This window comes from Trachurus trachurus (genome assembly GCF_905171665.1).
Source record: "Trachurus trachurus genome assembly, chromosome: 18".
Classification (NCBI taxonomy): Eukaryota; Metazoa; Chordata; class Actinopteri; order Carangiformes; family Carangidae; genus Trachurus; species Trachurus trachurus.
In genome coordinates, this window is record NC_139909.1 from 11039870 (window position 1) to 11059952 (window position 20083).

At 41.3% G+C, this 20083-nt stretch overlaps 1 protein-coding gene across 2 annotated transcripts in view; it reads left to right on the forward strand.

Annotated features, from left to right (window-relative positions):
- The first annotated feature begins 1381 nt into the window (after positions 1–1381).
- Positions 1382–20083, forward strand: part of map4k2 (mitogen-activated protein kinase kinase kinase kinase 2) — a 40912-nt gene continuing 22210 nt past the window's right edge. For both annotated transcript variants that reach the window (XM_083993432.1, XM_083993433.1), the window contains exons 1-12: positions 1382–1802; positions 10745–10802; positions 12466–12556; positions 12832–12896; positions 14464–14519; positions 15209–15256; positions 15348–15390; positions 15506–15578; positions 17767–17898; positions 18065–18127; positions 18804–18885; positions 19249–19365. In XM_083993432.1, the coding sequence (XP_083849558.1) occupies positions 1710–1802; positions 10745–10802; positions 12466–12556; positions 12832–12896; positions 14464–14519; positions 15209–15256; positions 15348–15390; positions 15506–15578; positions 17767–17898; positions 18065–18127; positions 18804–18885; positions 19249–19365 (921 nt within the window). In that variant the 5' untranslated portion in view covers positions 1382–1709. The remainder of the gene's footprint in view (positions 1803–10744; positions 10803–12465; positions 12557–12831; positions 12897–14463; positions 14520–15208; positions 15257–15347; positions 15391–15505; positions 15579–17766; positions 17899–18064; positions 18128–18803; positions 18886–19248; positions 19366–20083) is intronic.

The following is a 20083-nucleotide window of genomic DNA, read 5'->3' on the forward strand; positions in this document are numbered from 1 at the left end:
TGTCGGTGTCATGTAACTGTGGTTTCCAGAGGAAGACTGAGCAGAGGCAAAGTATGACAAAGGTTCGTTCTCATAAATCACTTTACACACAACTCACACACAACTCATTAGTAGTAAGTAAATACAAAATGGACAAATAAATGACAAGAAACACAAAGGTCGAGACAGAAACACAGATTTAAAAGAACATGGGATGTATGGAGGACCAAAGCTGTCAAAATAAGAAAAAATATCAAATTGCCTATATTTATTCATATTCATATCATCATATTTATGATTCAGTCCAACACGATGGCTTATTGGTTTTATCCATCTACTGTAAAAAAAAAAAAAAAAAAAGTAAAGTGTATACATTTCCCCTATATTTTAAGATGACAGAATAATTGCGTTAAAATTACAGGAATAAGCGGATTACTGACTTGTTTCTTGTAATTTATCAAAGATATACTGTAAAAAAAAAAAAAATTCTACAGTAGACAGAGGTGAAATGTACATGAAAAATAACATGTGTCTTTGAATTAACAAGATTTTAGCGCTTTAAAGAAAACTTACTCTCGGTAATGCCATCTAAATCAATTTTATATAAATAAAACAAATGAGGAATAAACATAAGAATAGGCTATAAATAGAAGCTTTGCAAACAAATATACAACTAGCTTTTTTTTAATAAAAATTTCATTTCATCCTCATTTCAATTTTTATTGGTTTATAAGAACTTTTATTTTATAATTCCACTATTTAATAAAATGTTTTAAAGACTTTTATTTCCTAATTCCACATTTATTCCCCAGCTTTGATAGTTAATTTACGAATAGGGGGGGGGGAGTAAATAAGTTTCACTTCTTCCCACTCCTTTTCAGATGTGAAAAATCAAATTATTTTCATTTTCAATTTTTTTTACATTACATTTTTTTCATGTGTTGTTTTTGTAAAGTATTTATTTGTTATTATGTCTGTCCATTACTGGTTTATTTCTTATTTCTTTTAACATAAACTGAAACTAACTAACTAACCAACTAACAAACATTGTATGCAAATGAGGGGGCGTGGCCACCTCATAGATTCAGACCAAAGCAACAGCACCGGAGATGAAAGGAAACGATCATTTTAAACATGAAAACTTTTATTTGTGTATAACTTTATTTTCTCATTATATATATATAGAGAGAGTATTTGTTTTACCTAATTTTGTTTTTCTTAAGCCTCCATACAACACACACACACACACACACACACACACACATAGGAGCTGACTGTGTTGACATGTTTTACAGTGTGCTCCCTCTCTCTCTGCTCATGCGTGATCTGACTCCGCTCGCAACTATTCGCACTCAAACGTGTGTGAGAGAGTGTGTGTGAGTATGTGTTAGATAGATAGAGAGATAGAGAGAGGGAGAGAAACACAGTGTGAGTGTGTGTCAGTGATCGAGGAGTTGTGTGTCCGCGTCACAGCTCAGTCCCTGCTGCGTGTGTCCGTGATCGATTCCTCTTGCAATTAGTCAGCTCCAATTAATCCCCATTAATCGGGGGTTGTGCTTCATCTGCTGCTGCCGCTTCCTCCTCCTCCTCCTCCTCCTCCTCTGCAGCAGCAGCAGCAGCGGCAGCAGCAGCAGCAGTAGCCGGGATGAGTGAGTAGAAAGCCCGCCAGGCTCTAGCGCAGCCCCCCCCCCCTCCCCCGGAGGAGCAGAGCCGCCGCTGTCTCTCCAAACATGGACCGGATCGGGGTCTCGTTCCTGGACCCTCTGGATGACTACGAGTTGATCCACAGGATTGGGTGCGGCACCTATGGAGATGTGTTCAAGGTGAGTGGGAACGTTTCATCGTGTTTTTTCCCCTCTTCTTGTTTTTTTTTCTCAGAATATAATCTTCTTTACCCTGCTGCTGCTGCTGCTCCTCCTGCACCATTAGGTCGAATAGAGTCAGATTGCCTCTGCTCAAACACTACAGGGTTTTCACTTCCTGTCATCAAGGTGAAACTGTGTCGTTTAGAGAAGTGCTGTGTTGTGTTATGTTGTGCATCAAGTGCACAGCTGCGTGTCACAGGGTTAATGCAGCCTACAGACTCATAGACCCAACACCATCATCATCATCTGAAGGTTCAATCACAGGGAATTTCATGTTTTTAAAAGAAAAATTGATTGATTGATGAAGTGTTTCTTTCTAACCAGGCAGGTATATGTCAGTGTCAGCCTGTTGCATCAGTGGCGCCACAGCACAGGCTCATGTTCAGGAGGGTATGTTTGATATATTGTAGATCAGAATACACATTCGGCCAGGCCATGCTCGTAAAAGAGATTTTTGTATCTCAAGCAATTTGCCTGGTAAAATAAAGGTTAAAAAAAAAAAAAAAAAAAAAACACATGTATAGCAAAGAAAAAGAAAGCCTAGTCAATACAGAACATTTACAAAAAGAAAAAGTACTGTACGGCAAACTAGAAGGTTTGTGAGCTCATCAACGTTTCTTAACGGTGGGACTTTCGATGTCGAGGGCTTAAGGATTCATCGTAGGGTCAGTGGTGGTTGAGGTCTGTGGTTTTGTCGTGGTGGTGGTGGGCCCTTTGGAACTTAGAGATCGGACTCACTCAACTGCTTTCTGGACCGACCACAAGTAGAAGAGAGAGTGGGGAGACTGTGGACTGTGGACGGCCTGAATACCAAGATAGTTTACAACTAAACGGTCCAGTGGAGTTGTGACGTTGTGAAGTTTTTACCCTGTCTAAAGTTTTCAGAAACAACGTGACGTGTTTGTCAAAGCAGAGCTCAGAGTCGGTGGTGGTAACATCCAGGCTCCATGCTTCTTCTTTTTTTTGGTTTAAGAAGAAATAACAGCACAAGACTCTATTTTTGGTTTATCTCCATAATTATATTACCAGATCGGTCGACAGAGTTCATGTCGGGAGGATGAATCAACGTCACGCAGCCTTTGTGCTCAGTAGCTAAGTCTTCTCACGTCGTCATCGTCTCTCCACTTGTCAGGATGCAAACTTCCTGTGTTGTCAACCCACCCCGATGCCTTCTGCATCCTGCCCAAGAAAAACAAGAATTGGTATTGTTTCTGTTTCACACCCTCCGAGGGCAAACAGTCTGAAGGGTACTGGGGCAAACCGACCAACGACTTTGTCTTTATTCATGTTCAGTTCTTCCCCAAAGTCGTTGGGTTTGTTACTTACGTCCTTCTCGTCCTAGATCAAACTGCTCTGCAATGAGGCATTAAAGCAGCATTTGGAATAAACACATTAGGCCTTTCAACATTTTTTTTTACCCTGAGCTTATCACTCACCTGCAGAATGTGGTTTTACCGCCGCAGCTTCGCACTCACAGACACAAGAGGGAGATCTACGTTCCCACAGCACATCAATAACTTCAATACAGCAGTTTCACATTTAAAGTCAGTGTTTCCTCCCCTCTACCCCTGAGGATGTATAGCTACTGAGCTGAGATTGCTGCAAATCAGCCGTTCAGGAAGTTTTTAACTTGGAGCTGAATTATCCACAGATAACAAACAGACCGGGGGATTAAAACCAGTAGAAAAACACCCAGAGGGCAGTTTCACTTTGGTTGACTCTGCACTGAGGCTTAGTCCTGAATGCAGCGATGCAGGTTCCAGGTCGACCGATGACCCACATCGTCGTCCCGTCTCTCTCTGTGACCTTCCTGTTTCTCACTGTAGCTGTTAGAATAAAGACAAACCAATTAATAAACACAGAAAAGATTTCAGGCGTCCGTTCAGACTTAAATTCTTCACCTGGTTCAAATGTAAAACCTGTATGTGGCCTTAAAGAGATAGTTTGACATTTTGGCAAGTTGGCCCATTGCCATAACCCCTATAGTTTTAGCAGTAGGTTTGTTACCTTTAATTGTCGGTGCAAGCTGTTTTTAGAACGGTGGAGCAGAGCCGTGAGCTGCTCAGAGCTACGCTACGGAGGCTAATGGGATTTCTTGGTTTCCCTCATCAAACTCATCAAATACACAATCCAACAACTTCAAAACGCTCTGGTGGACAAGTTGTGACCTGCACATTCACCACACTATGAGATAATAACAGAACGTTACCAGACAGAGTTGTTTTAGAGGTAAATGCAGAGACTGCTTGATGAAAAACTGCCCCTGAAGGCAACGCGCATCAGCGGTTTTGCATGAATTTACCTCTAAAACAACTCTGTCTGGTAACGTTCTGTTATTATCTCATAGCGTGGTGAATGTGCAGGTCACAACTTGTCCACCAGAGCGTTGTGGAGTTGTTGGATTGTGTATTTGATGAGTTTGATGAGGGAAACCAAGAAATCCCATTAGCCTCCGTAGTGTAGCTCTGAGCAGCTCGCGGCTCTGCTCCACCGTTCTAAAAATAGGTTGCACCGACAATTAAAGGTAACAAACCTACTGCTATGACTATAGGGATTATGGCAATGGGCCAATTTGCCAAAATGTTGAACTATCCCTTTAAAACCGGATAAAAGTCTGACCAATGAAACGTGCCGTCACCGTGGTTAAAACTACAGACTTCCCTGGTTTAAGAATTGATGAATGCAAGAAAACAAAAGTGTACAGCAGAGATCTAGATGTTGGTTTTTAGATATTTTATTGTGGAAAAATTAAGAATGACGATATTCCCCGTGGCCGTCTGTTGTGTTATGTAATGAAACCTCAACTTCAGTCTGTGATCCAGGATCTCCAGCTGATCCGATTAAAACAGATCGAACAGACTTCTGATATTTAAATATATCAATACCCAGTGACATTTGTAAACATGGCGGGTGGGAATGGAGGGTTTCCCGCAGATGTCAACTACAGCTGGTTGAGGTAGAGCTTTTACGATTATTAAATGTTCAGGGCTATAACTAGTTGGTGGTGCTTTTACGAGGCCTTTAGTGGTCAGATGTTTACAGTCCAACACTGGGCTCTACCTCGCCTCGCATCACCATGGCTCTTCAGACAAGTGAAGAACCATGGTGTCTGTTAACCCCAAATTTTGTCTGCATTCTGGTCTGTAGCAGATACCGAAATCACCAAATTCACCAAAATAAAAGTGTTCACCAACATAAAACTTATAAAATAGACATTAACTTGTAATACAATAAAAGCAAAATGTTAACTTAATGGCTTGGGGACTTTCTTGTAAATTATATTCCTTAAAGCAGAAGTAAGCGATCCGGTCGTTTTCGCTAATGCTGCGTTCCAGGCAGGCTTTTGAAACCGTAAATTACAGCTTCAAGTCACGACGTACGACTTTGTAGCGTTCCAGGCAACCCACTCGTGTTTTTCCGACCTGTTTTACCTGTGAAAGTCACTATAACGGCCACTCGTAACTTCTGACCCGTGAACTCGTACCAGATCGAACTGGTACGACTTCACAGGTCGGAAAAACACGAGTTACGAGTTGCCTTGAACGCACCATAACGTCTTGTCAGCCGATGGAGTTAGCAGCCCCCGCCCTCGTCATGGATCTAATTGGTCCTCGTCCCTACGTCACCACATTCACGCGCATCCCTTGGCTGCACACACAGCCCTGCAGGCCGTTCTCTCTCCTCATTGGATAAAACTTGTAGGATACGAGAAAAGTATTGCAAAGTATTATAAGTGATTGCTGTCGGAAGATATAACTATTTAAGACTTATATTAACACAAAAATATCACTTACTTCTGCTTTAATGGCTCGGGGACTTTCTTGTAAATTATATTCCTTAAATTAAAGAGTTTCACCGCATTTTATTAGCTTGGTGCTTTTATTTTGACAGAAAGGTCTGTCTCTCTCGCCCTGGATCCGTTTCCTACCAAAACAGCGAGTCAACGGCCCCAGACTGGGCTCTATACCAATGTCTACTGAAGGTCATTGGACCCCCCCCCCCCCAATCTTGGGACTAGCGCCAGCCACATTTCAGCAGCTCGTTCAGAAGCGACGTCAGGACTCTGTCTTGTGTCAAATGAAGTCGCAGTGATTCGTCGGGGACAGTCTTCAACCAGCTGCAGAAGAGGCTATTGTGTTATTGTGTGATGATGCAAACCAGCCGTGAAGCTGTTAAACGTTACTGTAAATCACTGCACAGACATGAAGCTTTCTGTTTCACACACAACACACAGTCACAGTCAGCTACACACTCACACACTACAGCCAAACAACTTGCAGAGTCACTGCAGCTTGTCTTCACATTATGTCGTAAGATTTTTATGCTGTGGTACTTCAGACCTATGCTGCTAGTAGTAATATGATATTCGAACAGTGGTTAATCCAGATTTAAGTGCGACTGGTCTGATTAATGGTTTTAATGGAGCTGTTGTGTGAGTCGTATAGTCGGTCCTGTTCTTTTAGAGCTGCAGGAATCTCCTGTCTGACCACACATCACTTCTGGACAGTGTCCTGACTCATGGAAACAAACACACACAATTATAAAGTTCTCTGTGCAGTTCTGCAGGTTTTTTTTTCATCACCACAGTCCGAGAGGAAAATAAGTCTGTGGTGTTTAGTCTCTGAGGTTTAGTCCACATATATAAACACTGAAAATGTTGTGCTTTTGATTCAGTTCAGGCCTCTGAAGTCAGTAGCCTACCTTTGCATTATTATCTTTAGCATGCTATAGTTTTAGCATAGCTTAAGGCTTGTTGTGCCTGAATACACCATCACTGAGCTGTTAGTAGCCTATGTATGGTTGTAGACTGTCTGACCCATTAATAAAGTGTCCTATCAGGTCTACAAAGCTTTTTAGATCCTTAAGGTCATTGTTTTGTTCATTAACTGCCCACATGTTCCTTGGTTTAAAGGCTCTAATTGAGTAGACCAGGTTTACTACTAGGTAGCTGACATTGCAATATGTCAACCAGGTGTTTTCAACTTGCTCATGCTCTAGCACTGTGTCTAGGAGGCAAATCAGGTCTGAGTAGACCAGGTTTACTACTAGGTAGCTGAATATTAACATTGCAATATGTCAACCAGGTGTTTTCAACTTGGTCATGCTCTAGCGCTGTGTCTATAGGAGGTAAATCAGGTCTAAATCTGAGTTGTATTCGCAAGATAAAGCCTAAATATGTTTTTTTAGCTTCTGGCCCTGTATGGCTCCGATTGATTGTCAGTTATTATATCCACTTTTTATTATTGAATAGGATTAGGGATGTCCGATATTGGAATTTTTGCCGATATGCCGATGCTGTCCAACACTTAATTTCCTATTCCGATTTAACAACTGTGTAGTTTGGTTGAGGCATGATTCACCATGTGTGTTTGTTTGCAACAGAACAGTGTAGTGGACTATTAGCTATTGTGCTGTTATGTTATCGATACCGATATGGACAGATATTACAATTTTATGCTAATATCGGACCCATATTATCGGTCTGCCAATATTATCGGACATCCCTGAAACACTACAGGATATCATGGCTCTAAAGCCTAAATGATGAAGTATATGGGACAGATTCAGGCAGAAGAACCAGGAACAAGTTTAGTTTTATTCAACAGATCAAAGTTACAGCTTCTGACTTTAAGGGTGCAAAATATGAAACACACAGAGCTTCATCACTAATCATCGTTCATCTTTCAACAACAAAAACAACAGCTTTTTTTTCCTCAGAAGCCATTCTCCCTCCATAATCTCATCTACATTCAGTAATGATGTGAGAAACAACATTCAGACCAAACATTGTGTATCATTTCCGGCTCAGAGACCATTTGGGTCCCTGATCAAAGTGCAATTTAGCTCCTGCCTCCTCCCTCGATCTCTACTCTGGATGCAACCTGTTATTTCAGGCTCGGCTGAGTGAAAACCATGTCAGAGACGTTACTATCACTGTAGTCACAGGAAGTCCTGCGGTAGAACAGGAAAGAAAACAGGAAGTGAACGCAGACGAGCCACAGGTTGTGTTGAGGCAACCTGACGGCTCCGATTGGCTGCTGCCGGGTTTGTTGTGAATGTCCGGAGTGAAAACTGACGTCAGTACAGTCACTGAATGTGCATGACTGATGTTCCCAGGAAGAATTGAGGAAGTTGAAAACATGGTATGAATCCTTTGAAACAACATCCACCATCACCTTTGTGGTACTTTAGTGCAACGACCCAAGTTCATCGCTGGTTTATCCTGGCTGGGCCGCTGTTTGGACCAGTTGGTTTTGTTTCTGTTTATGGAAATATCTCGAAATGAAACACTTTGAATCCAAATGCAAATCAATCTATCTAGATTTCACTCAACCCTGCACAGGTCATCCATGCTGCCCACTTATATGACTACTGCTGAAAATAGTCCCAACAAATGCACCACTTCCTCATGTTTAAAAAGTTTGCGAAAATGTCTGAAATTACAAAGGCTTTTTCAAATTGAAATTCAACGAGCTTCAGAAAGAGCCAATGGGATTGTAGGGTGACGAGAGTAGGACAATGGTGGAATATGCTTGCAGAAGACGTTTACTGAGATGTTGGGGTTACCCTAAAGCAGTGTTTTTCAACCTTGGGGTCGGTACCCCATGTAGGGTCACCTGGAATTCAAATGGGGTCGCCTGAAATGTCTAGTAATTGATAAAAAATATTTTTAAAACTAATTATTATTCCTTTTAAAATTATGATTAAAACACCACACACAATCCTAAACAACTGTATTCTATACTTTCACTTTCTCGAATTTAAATTGAGTTGCAGCATATAGAAATATCTGAGCTGGTGCATCTTGATCGAAAGGGTCGCCAGGAATTTGTGATGTCAAAAAGGGGTCACAAGCCAGAAAAGGTTGGGAACCACTGCCCTAAAGGCTTTTAGTGTTAGAGATAAAGCTATCCCTAAGTCTTTGTTATACAAGCTGTGATGCTGATATTGATCGATTGGTCCATCTGTCAGTTTGACCGTGCATTTAACACTTTGAACGAACAATTAATCTGCTCACTCACGGACCCCAGATGATGAGCACTAATCCATCTGGTGACCTGCAGCACATCAGTTTAATCGCATTCGAAGAACAAACTCTGTTATCTGCAGTCGGTCCATCTGACTCTGACTCACCCGATGCTTGTCTGTGCCGGAGCCATTAGACCCCGCTGTGGAAGCCATGCAAGGTTAAAGCGCTGAGACTGAGACAGCAGACCAGACTAATTAAAGCCCTTCATCATCAAGATAGCTAACTGAGCAGCAGTTGGACTTGTGCCCAGGTTTTGTTATCTTGATGTAGCAGCAGAGCTCCAACTAGGGCCATGTATGTAAAAATGAAGTGGATACAACAGTGGAGCTCGTGTAACGTGTGATAAACCAACACAAAATTGAGGCTATTGTCAGTTTTTCTATTGCTACATCGAAGGATTCAGACATTGTGATTATAAGAGGTTATAATGTGTCCTCCAGGCAGCAGACTGGGCTATGGCTAGCTGATTAGCATGTTAATAGTATGCTAAAACGAGATTGGTTCAAGCGTGGAGACAGCTGTTAGTGAGAAAAGATGTGAAGTTTGATAATGAACCCACAACGTGTCTTCTAGTCTGATAAGTAGGCTAAACAGATGTGCTAACGTTGCTAATGTGGCTAAGGTGCAATTTTAAAAACATACAAATAGCTCCTTTAAATAGCATCTGATAACAGTGGGTCATCGCAGCTTCACAGACAGTTTGTAATTAGCTGTTGTTGAGCGCTGCTGACCACATGCTGGTGGTGCGTTGCTGTGTGGTGTTACTTAACTTGGTGCTCTGAGGTTTTTTCGTGTTGAGCAATATGTGTTAAAGCCATTTTTCATTGTTGTACCTCCACTTCCTGGGCACAGTGCAGCTACACTGCAAAAACTCAAAATCTTTCCAAGACTATTGGTCTTATTTCTTGTCAAAATGTCTAATTTCTAGTCAAAACGAATCTCTTTCCACTTAAAATAAGACTCATCACCTTAAAATGAACTTGTTTTTAGATCATTTTCACTTGAAATAAAACAATCTGCCAGTGAAAGCAAGTTTTTTTGTGCTTGTAATAAGAAAGAAAAAGAAAAACTTGCTCCACTATCAGATTTTTCTACTTATTTCAAGTGAAAATATGCTTGAAAGAAGTAAAAAGTGTCTAAAAACAAGCTACTTTTAATGCGATGAGTCTTATTTTAAGTATAATGAGATTTGTTTTGACTAGAAATGACATTTTGACTAGAAATAAGACAAATACTCTTGGTAAGATTTTGAGTTTTTGCAGTGTAGTTAGCAGCTGCTGTGTCAAGGCATTCAAAACCATAAACAGTGCCGTCTGCCACAGTACAGGCTCATATGTGATGCGTGTTACAGAGGACATCTGTGTGCGCTCTGTGGGGTCAACCAGTGGGGTCAAGAGCCCAAGGCATTAGATCATAATCACGTTTATACATCATTTTTGCACAGGGGGACGATTTTCCTTATCCAGAGATGATTTTCAGAGCAAGTGTAGGTGTAAAGTGCTAGATAAGATCTTTGATGATCAACGGGGGGGGTCAATGACTAACAGGCTGGATCGGCATCTCTCGTTGCCTTCAGCTCGTCTCCACAGCAACAGGCCCATAACCATCCTAACTGTGATTATCCCAGTGTGTGTCCACAATGACCCATCTCACACATACAGATGCTACGAACGAAATGCTTCATTTACTTCACTCAGTCGCTCAATCAAACAGGACAGAAGGAGTTTGTGTGTTAGGGATTCAAGGCTTAAGTTGCACAGTTTCAGTGTCGCCTTATATCTTGTTGGAGAATATAACACAGTTACAGCACAATGTATGAGATTATGTTTATTTATTACACAGACATTCATGTATTTTCCATCTCTTTCAGGCTCGTAACATCAGGACTTCTGAACTGGCAGCGATCAAGATCGTCAAGCTGGATCCTGGTATGTCAACACATTCTCACACTGACACGACCGGATTGCAACTTTAAAGAAACATTATGATGCTTTGAACATTACAACAACAGCACCTTATCAGAGTTCACTGATTGCTGTAACCCTCGTCTGTCAGCTCTTACTGGCTGTGAACAGATCCCTTCCTGAAGTGTAAGTGATGAAGGCCTCAGTCCACAGTCCTCACTCTGTGCAACAATGAACCAAAACCCTTTTCCTGGGCTGAGCTTCCTGCAGAGTTGCAGTGGCGGGAGACAAAAGGCATTATGTAACTTCAACCGATACCCACTTAATTTTCAAAAAACTCAGAACAACTTATCTTGAGAAGCGATTTTTACACTTAAAGAGGATTATAGATCTGCCCTGTGTCACCACTAAGGAAGTGAAGAATAATTAAAGCAATAATTGACTCTTAAAAGGAACGTGTGGTGAGTTTCATTTTAAGACGAACTTGAAAAGACATTAACATGTCCATTAATAAACTGTTAAAACATGCAGTGGTAAAATAAAGAGGTAGTTATAGCCTACTCTGTAAATAACAACCGAGAAAGCTTATGTCACTCGCAGGCTGGTGAAAGAGTGAGTTGTTCCTCAATCACCATCTTGGTGGTGCTTGACTCCGCCCCAATCCTGGCTAAACCAAAAATGGGCGGAGCCAAAACTTAGATGCATTCTGGCTTTTTTTTACCAGACTGCAAACATGTTTCTTTCTGCTGTAAACTTGGACATTTTAAAGGACAATTCCGGGCAAATTCAACTCGGGGGTGTATTTTCCTAACATCTTAGGTCTAAAAGAAGGAATACAGGAATATCAACTCTTGACTTGCTTGAAGTGTACATTTTTTTCCACAGACAGCATCAGGTGGCGACTCAAACATGCGCCGAGAAGTTTATTTAGGCTACTTCAAGCAAGTCAAGAGTTGATATTCCTGTGTTTATGACATGAACGGGAGCTTCAGACTGCACGTGAACACACCGAGCGCGTCAACTTGGGTCTCGCGCGAGACTCTGGGAGACTTTGAATTAGATCTAGTTTTACAAACATGTCGGCTTGCTTGAAGTAAATAAACTTCTCGGTGCATGTTTGAGTAGCCATCTGACGCTGTCTGTGGAAAAAAAATGCTGCTTTGAGGGATGTAAACAGCCGAAGCAGCGGAACTTGCATCCGCTCCCATTCATTGCTGCCGTGGCGATGCGGGGACAGACACAACTACCGCAAAACAGGAGCAATTAAACTGAAAATCTTCAGATTCCTTCTTTTAGACCTAAAATGTTAGGAAAATACAGCCCCGAGTTGAATTTGCCCGGAATGGTCCTTTAACATGAGAGTCTACAGGGATTGACTCACTGATGGAGATTCACTCTAGTGGTCATTAGAGGAACTGCAGCCTTTGGCTTCATGCATTTGATGCTTGGAGTGAGCGCATTGGGAGTGGCTATGTAACACTGATACACACTGGTACAGTAGTTTTTGTAGACTGAGATCTTGCTGACTCAAACAAAGCAGAAAGTGCGATGAAAAAGTCTTAGACAACTTGAAGCTGCAGTGAAGTCTTAGGGTAATATAAAAACTAAGTACATAAATAGACACTAAAGGTTATGTATGAGTCCCTGGTGCATAATCCACTCACTCTCTGTCTGTGTGTCTGTGCAGGTGACGACATCACATCCATCCAGCAGGAGATCACGATGATGAAGGAGTGCAAGCACAAAAACATCGTGGCCTACTTCGGCAGCTACCACAGGTGCTGTGTGTTTCCAGTCCGTCGTCCTCTAATGTGTGGGATTCCTGGGATTGTTGGTGGACTGAATTATGAGGAATGTGACTTTTATTTTCCCCACACTGCTGCTGGATTCCTCTCCCACTCCTTCTTGTCTTTAGTCAGATTGTTGGCACCGCAGCTTGTGAATGATACTCTATGTATATGTGGGAGCAAAGCATTAGCTGCACACACAGTATCAGGGAGTGTCTGCTTCCATGTGATACACACCGAGCTGAAGGTTGTGTGTCTTTTTGCAGGAACACCAAGCTGTGGATCTGCATGGAGTTCTGTGGTGGAGGGTCACTTCAGGACATTTACCACGGTACAAATTGTGTTAACGTCCAAATGCATTAAATTTTAGTTATTACCAACTTCTAAAAGATACTGCGTTACCATATTACACTTGAGCGTCAGGGTAAATGGTGAGGATAAAGAAAGAAACTGAAAATCAAAGAGCAGGAAAACTGTAGAACACTGTTTTTCGTCCAAAATGTCTATTTTGACAAATCTGTTCACATTAACCCCTTAACAGCCACTGACCTCTGGGTTGTGTTGCTCTGACCTCAGGTTAAGATAGAAATTAATGTCTTTACACGTCAATTTCACCTAAACATGACAAAAATTGCCGAATTTACTTGTCAATCTGAACGTTTTCAGGCTTTTCGATGTGGGTGATATACCACTAAATCCGTTTATGGGGGGAGAATCCCTTCATGGTTATAAAGGGATCTCTCTTCTCTCCATGACTGACACTGTGTAAATCTCAAGACGAGAACAATCACCAACTCATCTCAACTACAACTTGTGCATTTTCTGTGATTTTACTAAATCGCAGGTAGGTAGCCCAAAACGTAGCCACCACCAAGAGCCAACATGACCATAACGACGGCTGTTGGTTTACACGAAGCAACATCCTTAAGCTTCCTGTTCAAACACCTGAAGACATGCGTTCAACATTGACGCATTCATTATGGCCATTTTTGACGGCTTTGAAGAAATTGACGTGTAGAGATGTTATTTTCTGTTGTCTTAAAGGGATAGTTCAATCCCTATAGTCATAGCAGTAGGTTCGTTACCTTTAATTGTCGGTGTAAGCTATTTTTAGAACGGCGGAGCAGAGCCGTGAGCTGCTCAGGGTTACGCTACGGAGGCTCATGGGATTTCTTGGTTTCCCTCATCAAACTCATCAAATACACAATCCAACAACTCCAAAACGCTCTGGTGGACAAGTTGTGACCTGCACATTCACCACGCTATGAGATAATAACAGAACGTTACCAGACAGAGTTGTTTTAGAGTCAAATGCAGAGACTGCTTGATGAAAAACTGCCCCCGACGGGAACGCGCATCAGTGGTTTTGCATGAATTTACCTCTAAAACAACTCTGTCTGGTAACGTTCTGTTATTATCTCATAGCGTGGTGAATGTGCAGGTCACAACTTGTCCACCAGAGCGTTGTGGAGTTGTTGGATTGTGTATTTGATGAGTTTGATGAGGGAAACCAAGAAATCCCATTAGCCTCCGTAGCGTAGCTCTGAGCAGCTCGCGGCTCTGCTCCGCCGTTCTAAAAATAGCTTGAACCGAAAATTAAAGGTAACGAACCTACTGCTATGACTATAGGGATTATGGCAATGGGCCAATTTGACAAAATGTTGAACTATCCCTTTAAGACAAACAGGCTGGGCACCTTAACATGGACATCAAATTTGGACCGAACGGTGATCCATAGAAACGTCTATGGCAGGATGCCATCTTACTGCAGCTTCACTCATGACTTGTTCCATCTTAGATCCATCAGCTCTGATGGATGAAGATACGGTCGGCTCTATTTTTAGAGCCGTATGACTTTCAGTCTATTAACCACTTTATTAACGACCCTTTCTCCACAGTGACGGGCCCATTAAAGGAGAAGCAGATCGCGTACGTGTGCAGAGAAACCCTCCAGGTGCGTGATAGTGAAAGGCCTGAATGTTGTTTTTGCTGTTGTTGCTTTGGGAAACTCCAAAGAGACGGTGCTGACACAGTGACTCACGTGTTTTTCTCAGCAGCTAAATGGTATTTAACTCGTCCAGACCACTAAATATACAGTAGAGGTAACTGCTGAGCTGCAGCAGAGTCCAGGGCTGGAGATAAACACAACACTACATGTCTTTATTCTGTTTCTGGGCTTTTACTGTTTCACTCTTTGAAGACAACAAATCTGGTGCTGAAAGAAAGAAAGAAAAAGGAGGAAATGTCAGTGAACGGACGACAGAGCCGAGCTCCTCTGGCTTCTGATGGTTTGTCCACATTTGGTCTCATCTGCACCGGTGTCTGTAAATAAGTAGATGAGTATGAGTGATGACAGAATAAACAGTTTGCTGCCTCTGGATTCGACATGAGAGGTCACTTCATCTGCTGCCAAGGTGCACGATGAACCAAAACAATCTTCACATCGTTTAAGGTGTAAAAGCATTCCTTCCTGTGTCGCTTTTCATCCAAGGATTTTATCCCACTATATCGCAATACAGTATATCCCCTTTCAGTAAATGTATCATGTTACCATATCCCTGTTGATACACAGCCATAATTTTGACCCAAAAACGTAAGAAAAATAAAATTAAACATATATATTTACATTGTCTTTCTTTCCAGGGTTTGTATCACCTGCATGAAACGGGAAAAATGCACAGAGACATAAAGGTACAGCAGTAATTTCAAGGTGTTACTATTATTACTCTGTGGGTTGTCATGTGAACGGATACTTAAATTGTTATGGGTTTTCTCCTCGCAGGGAGCCAACATCCTTTTGACAGAGAGAGGAGACGTAAAACTGGGTCAGTGGTCACACACACACACACACACACACATACACATACACCTGAAATACCTACTGAACCGCTCCCACTCAGATAAGAAACAGGATTTGAGTGTTTCCTCTTGTGTCTCCAGCTGACTTTGGAGTGGCAGCAGAGATCAGCGCCTCGGTGGCCAAGAGGAAATCGTTCATAGGAACTCCCTATTGGTAAGAAGATGATTGGAGCAGCTGACCTCTATCTGATGACACAGAGGTCACACACACACACACACACACTGAAAAAACCTGCAGGAGATTTTGCAGAGTGGCGCAGTTCGATTTGGACGAGGACTGTAACTAATCAATGTTCTATGGCAGAAAAATGACTTTACTGGCTGCAGTTCACATTATCACAGTACGCGAAGCAGACTGTAAACAGTTAAAGGATTGTTTGCAATAATATATAGGCTACAATAAAATAAAAAAGGCTATATACTTCTGCATTGTTTATATCCTGCAAATAGAGAAGTAATTAGTTGAGTTTACCTTATTAAAGCAGAACTGTGATTGTCTGGTCGAGAGCTGAACTGAATCATTGTGCGGTTTTGCTTTTACCATTTGAGATATAGAAGTAAGCACATTGCAGCACCAGGTTTAACCTCTTTGCACAGGCCCACAATGTCTATAACTATTGATCTGTAAACAAAATATAAAGTTATAAAGTCTGTATTTAAATATAGGAAAACGAGAGCGGGCCCAGGACGCTGCCCTGAGGGACTCCACAAGTAAATCTTGAAAAGATCAATATGTAGGACTACATCAGTGGTTCTCAAATGTTTTTTTACATCAAGGACCCCTAAATTGACACAAATTAGACCACGGACCCCCATTGGACAACATTTTGAAGCAAACACCAGAAATAGACAAGTCAATGTATAGCTACATTCAAATTTATTTTTATTTTAATGTTTATTTAGCAGGGACGATACAACATTGCCACAAAAAATGGGAAAATTTGATGCATACAAGACGTCCAGCTTCAGCTAATTTGTAGTCTTTGTCCCTGGTCAGGCTTTAGAATAGGATAAAATATACTGAATACAATAAATAATATGATAGAAATACAGTAAATAGGTACCATTCTGTCGCTAGAAATTGGCGACACAATGGCATGAATTTGGGAAATATTGGAGATACATTTCTGGAAAAAGTGGTACAGATTCTCTAAAAACCTTTGAAAACCGCTGCCGGTAATATTAGTTTCAGAGCTCGATTGTTTCAAACGACTGTTAAAAACACATCAGTGAGTCACACTGTTACCCTACAATGATAAACACACACACACACACAAACACACACTTTGTAGTAAAGGTCGATTGATAACGGACTTTGAAAGGCCAATTTAATACAAATAGATCGGAGCAGGAAAAAAAACGACAGATGATAAATCGGTCGATACCCCAGGAAAGAAAGAAGGAGTCGACAATCCAGACATCTTAGTTAGAGTTAGAGTCAGCACATGAATGATGCAACACATTTTACTCACAATAACCCCTTTTGTCCCTCAGCATCTCCCGTAGAAAAGACAATGACAACGCAGGCAGCTCAGCTACAGAAAGCGCCAGAAAATAGTCTCCAACAAATTAACTGTTTTCTTCCGTTTGTTTGATAAAACCCACAGTAGCAACTGTTGAATTACTGAAACCAAACTTAAAGGGATAGTTCACCCAAAATTGAAATATCACTCATTGTCTACTCACCCTCATGTGGACTAAGGGCTGGGAGAAGTTTCAGAGTCCTCCGTGGCTTCTCTGAGTTACAGGGGGTCTCGGCGTAGCAGTGCATGTCCATATAACTGTTGCAAATGGATACTAACGGTCTTTGTAACAAAAAGACACACCAGAAAACATCCAAATACCTCCATGCTGCTCGTATGTAATGTCCGTCTTGTATTGAAGCCCCGAAATGCGAAATTGTCCCGAAAATAATTAAATAAGTCTATATTTCAAGCTTGTTTGTAGCGGAAGCTCCTCTTCCCGGTTTGTCCAAATTTGACGAACCGGGAAGAGGAGCTTCGAGAAGCTTCTGCTACAAAACAAGCTTGAAATATAGACTTATTTAAATTCAATACAAGACGGACATTACATATGAGCAGCATGGAGGTATTTGGATGTTTTTTGGTGTGTCTTTTTGTCACGAAGACAGTTGGTATCCATTTGCAACCGTTATATGGAAATTTCAATTTCGGGTGAACCATCCCTTTAACTAATATCAGTGAATAAGCCTCTTTATGCTGGGAGTTGACTACAACAATGACTAATTTCTATTAAAGCGTGAGAAAAACACCAGTTATCTGCCACATTTCTCCTGTTTTATCAGTGGTTTCCTTCCTCTTCCTCTCTGGTCGTCTGTGCAGGATGGCCCCGGAGGTGGCCGCGGTGGAAAAGAAGGGCGGATACAACCACCTGTGCGATATCTGGGCCGTCGGCATCACCGCCATCGAGCTGGCCGAGCTCCAGCCGCCCATGTTTGACCTCCACCCGATGCGGTGAGTCAGCAGCACAAACAGCAGCGACTCAGCAGACAGAGAAACTAAACGACACGACAGAGACTCGTGTTGTGTAACATTTTCACGTTTCATTCCTGGACGGTCACTTTGCATATAAACAACCGAGACGTTTTCCAGCTCGGTGACATTTAAAACAATCTTTCAGAGCGCTGATGTTGATGTCCAAGAGCAGCTTCCAGCCCCCGAGACTAAAGGATAAGTCCCTGTGGTGAGTCACGCTGCTGCCTGTGTTTTTCCTTTTCTTTTTCCTCCACACTTTAATCTGATCAATATTTCCTAGATGATTCAGTTATTATGGCCCCCATTGTTTTTAAAAAGAGGCTCAAGAACCACCCTTTTAATCAGGCTTTTAAATGATTTATTTTATTTCTTTATTCCTTTTAATCAGGATTCTTATCATATTTAGTCTTTATTTTATATGATTTCAGCTGATTTTATATATATATCTTATTTTATTTCATTTATTTTATTCTATTTTATTTTCTATGATGATGTTCCTTTTTTGTTTTTTGTTTTTTTGTTCTGTGAGGCAATTGGGTTGCTTTTAGCATGAAAGGTGCCATATAATTACATAAAAGTTGAATTTGAATTTAGATATTCAGTATATTCACACCAGATTCCTTCCATGTCCTCCTCTCTCTCAATTCAATTCAATTCAATTCAATTCAATTCAAGTCAATTCAATTCAATTCAAGTCAATTCAAACAGCTTTATTGGCATGAACAGAAATGTGTTGTTGCCAAAGCATTTTACAGAATTACATACACATTATTTACAATATTACAATTCATATTTAGAACGATACAATACAATTTTATACAATTAGATATAAATCCATGCATTTTGGGATGTTATTATATATTTACATCTCTCCCTCTCCACAGGTCTGCAGGTTTCCACAGCTTTGTCAAGATGTCGCTCATTAAAAATCCTCGCAAAAGGCCGTCGGCCGAGACGCTGCTGCAGGTGAGCTTCTGCCTTTTATGGCTGGTCGTTGATTATGTCATTCATGGTCAACCATCCATGGCATCACATCGACATATCAGTTCAGGATTTGCTGCTTCTCGTTTGCCTCTGTTGGACGCTCTGTGGATAAAATAACGAATCAAATGGCTGCAAAGTGCCGTTAATGATCAATCAATCATGGCTTAAATGATTTGCAGCCTCTAAATTAGAGACATTAGCAGCCATCTAGAGTTTGGCAGCGTCCTTCCTTCCAGAGGTTGACCATTATATTAGTCACCGGGACAGTCAGAGAAGAACATTTTGTTGCAGTCTCTCTCTGAGTCTTCGAGGCTGTGATCAGTGATCGGTGACTTCTCCCCGCAGCATCCGTTCGTGACGCAGCTACTGACTCGAAACCTGGTGATTGAACTCCTGGACATGGCCAACAACCCCGAGCTTCACTCCGCCCACACGCACAGCCTGGACGAGAGCGACTTGGAGGTCAGTGCTGCAAAACTGAACAACTGACACACACAGAAACAAAAACACTAGAATCTCCTCTTGGTGGTTTCTTTTTTTTTTTTGGCCGTAAGACTTCACACAGCAATTATGACAAAAGATTTCACACAGATGTTTGGTCTTTTATGTGACTGCGGGTAAACAGGATGTAACCTGAGACTGGTCTGAGTGCAGCGGGAGAGCGACCGCGAGGAGGTGACTCAAATAAACCAACAATGAATGAATGCATCATTAAAAAAAACTAGGGGTTTTCTGTGCAATGTGCATTTGTTCGCCTTTTTTTTTTTTTACATACAGAGAGTCCAGGTTTTGAAAAGAGTTTAAGTTCACTTTATAATGGAGTATGTTAATTTATAGGCTCCTACAGTATTTGTGTGCAGATAAATGTTAAAATGTAGCAGTTTACCTCAGTCTATTTCTCATTTTGTCAGAAAGGTTTCAGAAGCCTGTTTTTTCTATACTCTTTTATTTTTGCCTCTTTTACGCAGTCCAGGCTTTTGAAAAGAGAGTAAACATATACATTGCTGCTGAATAAATCTTAAAAACTGACTTACATTACATATTTTTTGGGGAAATATGGTTCCTGGAATAATAATCATAATCATTCGACTGTTTCACTGGTGTTAAAAATGCAGACTACACTGCAAAAACTCAAAATCTTACCAAGAATATTTGTCTTATTTCTAGTCAAAATGTCATT